Source organism: Physcomitrium patens, chromosome 14 (genome assembly GCF_059467195.1).
Source record: "Physcomitrium patens ecotype Gransden chromosome 14, ASM5946719v1, whole genome shotgun sequence".
Taxonomy (NCBI): Eukaryota; Viridiplantae; Streptophyta; class Bryopsida; order Funariales; family Funariaceae; genus Physcomitrium; species Physcomitrium patens.
The window spans coordinates 16,639,608-16,644,852 of record NC_143423.1 but is presented as its reverse complement, the minus strand read 5'-3'; the positions used below and the strand labels follow the sequence as shown (position 1 = coordinate 16,644,852).

At 38.8% G+C, this 5,245-nt stretch overlaps 1 protein-coding gene across 3 annotated transcripts; it reads right to left on the bottom strand.

The window, feature by feature from the left end:
• Positions 1 to 1,788: 1,788 nt before the first annotated feature.
• LOC112291142 (methylesterase 17) lies at positions 1,789 to 4,766 on the bottom strand. Of its 3 annotated transcripts, none has more exons than XM_024538195.3 (5): positions 4,577 to 4,766; positions 3,601 to 3,853; positions 3,110 to 3,241; positions 2,845 to 2,979; positions 1,789 to 2,717 (listed from the first exon to the last, which is right to left on the bottom strand). In XM_024538195.3, exons 2-5 carry the CDS (start codon positions 3,826 to 3,828, stop codon positions 2,433 to 2,435), a joined length of 780 nt encoding a protein of 259 aa, XP_024393963.1. In that variant the 5' UTR covers positions 3,829 to 3,853; positions 4,577 to 4,766; the 3' UTR covers positions 1,789 to 2,432. The 3 variants fall into 3 exon arrangements, with proteins under 3 accessions (XP_024393963.1, XP_024393962.1, XP_024393964.1); XM_024538194.3 differs by having other exon boundaries at positions 4,658 to 4,766; XM_024538196.3 differs by having other exon boundaries at positions 4,679 to 4,766.
• Between the last annotated feature and the right edge of the window lie 479 nt (positions 4,767 to 5,245).

Sequence of the window (5,245 nt, the reverse complement as noted above, 5' to 3'; positions counted from 1 at the left end):
ACAAGAAAAGAATTGATAAGAGTGAAGAAGGCTTTAGTCTTGTCTTTGTATATAATATCTATCTAGGAGCTACCTATGGATTTTTACAAACTCTGGTAGATGTAATCAATGAGTGACTAAATCGACTTGTTTACAAATAAGAAATTGTCTAAATCTATGGTAATCCAACTTGTTACAAGAGCAAATAGTTTTAATATTATGACAAAGTAATCATACCTTATCAATAACATGAAAATGAGGTTATTTCTTGAGATAGACATCTGGGTTGCTTTTTTGTTGTTCTTGAGCCTCTTTTAGTTGTGCCTTCATTGTTGTATGTAGCTTAGATAAATGATTTGTTAAAGCTTTTGTCGCAAGATTATCAACTTTTGAAAAGTTAAAAACATCAAATCATGGATAATAATTAATTTTTAAAATCTTATGTTTTCATAATTATTTTTTAAAATCTTGATACAAATTAAGTTTTCTTATCTCATATGAATTCTTTAGGCAATCCATGATAGTAATAGATGTTGTCAAAGAAAAGTTTGGTTGTTTTTTTAGTTGTGATAGATTTTATACATGGTATAAAATATGCCATCTTGGTAAAATAATCTATTATCACAAATATAGAGTCATAAAAAATTAAGACTAAAAGATTTGTGATAAAATCCATAGAAATAAAAGACTATGATTGTTCTAAGATGGATAATGGCTGAAGAAGTCCGTAAGGTCAATGACAAGAAATTTTTGGTTTTAAGCAAAGAAAGCTTTCCTAAAAGCTATTATGAAATTAATCTACTTTTATATACTTCTATCTATTCATATTATCTACGTAATAATTATAATAAATATATGTCTCTAATAGGAAATAAGAGGCATAGGAAGAAAATCAAATTAAGACTTTTTTTCAGTTCTCTTTTAAATATAAATGTAAATTTTTTTTATGGGAAGCAAGAGCTTTGACAACCACCATGATTGATCTTTGCATTAAGATTATAATAATAATGAATGCAAATGATTTTCATTAATTACTAATCCAATAGTAGAAATTAAAATCTAGATGTCAATTTTTTTTCATGATGGTTAGGTTGGGTAGATCAATTTAATAATAACTCAAATCATTTTAACATTTTATTATATATATATATATATATATATATATATATGTGTGTGTCTATATAATTTTAAAAAAAAAATCCAAAGAAAAGAAATATATTTTATCTAATTTAAACTTATAATTATGAATTTTATAGAACTTAATGTATTTATTAAATTATATAATATTAATGACATGTAAAAAAATCAAAAAATAAAGAATAATAATAATATTAATATTAACTATACTTAAATTTTTTATCATCATCATCATCTTTTGATACAATTGTGGAAATTCAAAATTCACAAATATATATATATATATATATATATATATTTATCATAATTGGTCTTTGCATTCCATAAATTCTTATGATCTATTGATTTTCCATCTTAAACTAGTTGCCTAATTACCTTTTAATGAAAATTTTGGGTTTATATCTTTTTCAATTTTTTTGGTTTATATCAAGAATATGTGTCACATTGAAGAGTTTTGTTGGAGTAGAAAAATTACAGCTTCTGCAGTTTCCAATCCAGAAGACTCAATTGTTTTGTGACGAGTTGTGCGAGAAGTCTCAGAAGATGGACGGTGGACGAAGAGAAAACATGATGCTCATTCTCATACTAGAGAAGGAAGAAAAGAAAAACACAAAACAATAAAAAAAACACACCCACACACACCTATATCGATGCTGATTGTGACAAGGTATGAACGAGAGAAGTATTGTTTCAAAGCAGACCTTAGAGCACCGGTGTTCTTTACATAACAGCTCCAGCATTCTGATCTTAATGTGCAGACAGAGCCAGACTCGGCGCATAAAGTCCTTGATATGTGCTCACTTGCCCTGATTTCACTTCCAAAAGAGTCTACAGAGAGAGACAGTCACAAGCTCATTTCGTTGAATCATTCAACTGCCGAGTCCATGAAGGTGCTGGATTGCACACCAACCACCCTACCCAACATCGAACTTTGAACTTCACATTTGCAACCCAGTTGCAAATGCTGGAACTTACACCGGCATGACCTCCTGGAGCACGCAACTGGAGAGAGATGAAGAGATACACAGAGAGATAAGCAGCGAGCTGTATAAAAAGAGCCCCTGCCGTTCGGAAGCCTACCACCTTATTCACTACGCTACAGATAACGAGTACTAATCTAACCTCAATACTTGCCAATAAAGTTGTACATGTTTTACGGTTTTTCCATCCTTGGATCGGGGCACTACGAAGTGGCACTCTTGCTACTTCACTCATCCAATAATGCCATCAAACCTTGACATGGTAGAGACCGAAGGATCAAAACAGCCCTGGAACAGCCGAAGAACAACTGCCAGGGGAAGAGTATGTTCGATGGTTTAGGAGTAGGTGGCCGAGATTTCCTCCAGTTGTTGCACCAGTTCGGCAGGTTTCGAGAAGAAGGGGCTGTGGTCGGACTCAATTTCTCGAATCTCGTTAGGCAAGCAGTTGGGATCAGACAAGAAAGCCTCGTCCTGGACGTCCGGAGGCAAGACGCGGTCCCTCATTGTCTTGATGTAAACTTTAGGAATGGAGCCATACTTCTCGTCTGTGTACTGGGTATAGGAGCCGTCCAGCATTTTCAACGGCACAGGCTTCGAAAGGAGTGATGCCAACACAACATCCTGGCAGTGAGAGCAGAGAGAGTTTTAGGGTTTATAGGCCTCCGAGTTATTCACATGGGTATTTACTAATGCAGATACCATGACATTACTACAGAGTTTTATGAGAAAAGAGAGAGGGGTCTCTAACCTCAGATGGGCACATGTGGTAGAACACCTGGGGTTGCATCTTCTCCATGACATACAACGACGTGGGCATGGCATGAGTTCCATCGCCGAATGTGTACTCTATGTGGCTGCCCACCTTTGGGTCCAACTCGAATAGCTGCAATGTTGAAGTGTGTATGATCAGAGGGGGAATCAAACAATTTAGCGTAGCCAGACAACAACAACAGCAAGACACATGCTTCATCTACCGTGAACTTGAAGGCAGAAGGAGAAGAAGAAATAAGCACCTCCAACGTGAGAGGGAATCCGCTGGGTAGCATCATGGCGGCAATGAAGACAGCCACCGAAATATTCTTGTGAAAGTGTTCCATTGCATATGTCACGCTCAGGCCTCCCAGATCGTGCCCAACTAGGACAATCTGCAGCAACACAGCAGCAGGGATAATGAAGACTAGAAATTTTGACGAACTTTATGACCTTAATTGGGTGAATTGGAGCTAAAACCCAGACAATATGCTGAGTAAAACGGCTTCAAAGTGCCGAATATACGCTCAACAATACGAGTTTAGCGTAAAGATCAGAGAGCGCAATGTTGTCGACTTAAGAGACGCACGAAACACAGACACTACATGCGCCACATTCATATAAAACGTTGAATACATTTGACATGGCGCATAGAGATGCTACGGCAAATTCATCAAAGGAAGTCGATCCTTACAACAATGAACGTCCAATTAAAAATAAATAAAACAAAATAAAACAAATTCGTTGTACTAACCCTCTCGTTGGGAGCGAGGGTCTGCATGAATTCGACCAAAGGCTGGTTGTAATCCATAAACGAGGTTACAGTGTTGGGGTCAACGGAGTCTCGGCCGCAGCTTGTGAGATCGATGGCTGTGGCCTTCTGGCCCTTCTTCCGTAGTTGGTCGACTACTCGGTACCAGGTCCACGCACCAAATCCACCACCGTGGATGAACACAAAGTGAGCTGGTCCTGAGACACCCATCGTGGATAGATCCGCCGAACAAGCTCTGAATATCAAAAGGAATGGAAAGATTATCAGGAAAAGTTTTGCCGATCTTTCTAACAATTGAGTACAAAAAAAAAAAAAAAAAAGTGCGCAGACATCCATCCAAGCATCATGTTCCTGTTTGACGAGGTATTGACTTGATTGCCTCTTGGACACCGTCCTCATTCTACTGTTCATAGCCAGAGCATTAGCGCGGATGACGAAACCTAAAGGAGGTGAATCCTGCACGTGCATGGTGCAAAAACCACGAGTAACTTGTCTACACCATCCCCTCGTCGCGAACTGGGATTCATTGAATTGATCACTGACCTGATTGCTTTCGATTCATGACATCTGTACTACATCGCCACCTAAAATCACAAATGACGAAATACATTGCGCGAATGAAGGGAACGATCTTCCCTGTCCAGGTCAACTACCAAAGCTTTTCAAGAACAGGATGAACTAAGCGCGTCAATGGGACACAAGCCTGTGCAAGAAAACAAAGAAGGTACTCCTAATTCAGGATTATTGGTGCTGTAATCAGTTCAAAGAGCCACCGCCACCCATTACGGATCGCACAACGGGGTTGAGAGAATCGGAACTCTAATGCAAATACTCCTTTTAAACAGGGCCGCGAGTATTTTTATATCGTCAATGCAGGCGAGTCCGAATCACGAAACAACACCATCTCAAGGATCGCGTTATTTCCTCCTTTATCAAATCCATGAAGCCAGAGCAGTACCTCACACTCTATCCAAGATCGCTCTTCTCTTCCGTCGACACAGACACAAGCATGACAAGAACCGTTCAAAGCTTATCTTACGAATCAGGAGCTAGCTCCGACCTCCAGCTTCAGCCCCACAGCTGCACAGAAAAAGATGGTAGCCTTGCCAAGTGACGATGAGCCTGGCGCAGATGCGAGGTGGCCTGGGAGAGTTTGTTGCGAGACAGGATTGGAAAGCTCAAATACTTATAGTAGGGTGGGAGGAAGAGAGCAGATGGGTATCAAGAGAATTACTCCGAGAGTGACGAAGCGACGAAGAATTCTTCATCTACTTCTGCTTCTTATTCTTCTTCATGTGAAACTGGCTGGAGGTGTAAGTTCCGACACTCAAGCAGTCCAAACTAAAGCTTCCACTGCTGATGCTGCCGGGTTTCGACGAGGATAATGGAAGCCAGGGTGTCAGACTTGATGGGACCAACCAACTGTAGGGGCAGTTGGACCAGGCTGTTGTCCTCTGATACTGTCGAAGTTTCAAATAAAGAAGAATACATTGGAATGGATAGATCACTGCCTCGCATACAATTGCAAGTAAAGCTATCACACATCAAAAATCTCATGCCTTGAAACTTGGCACCTATAACAAAAACATAGAAAAAATATAGAAAAAATCACAAAAACATGTATTTT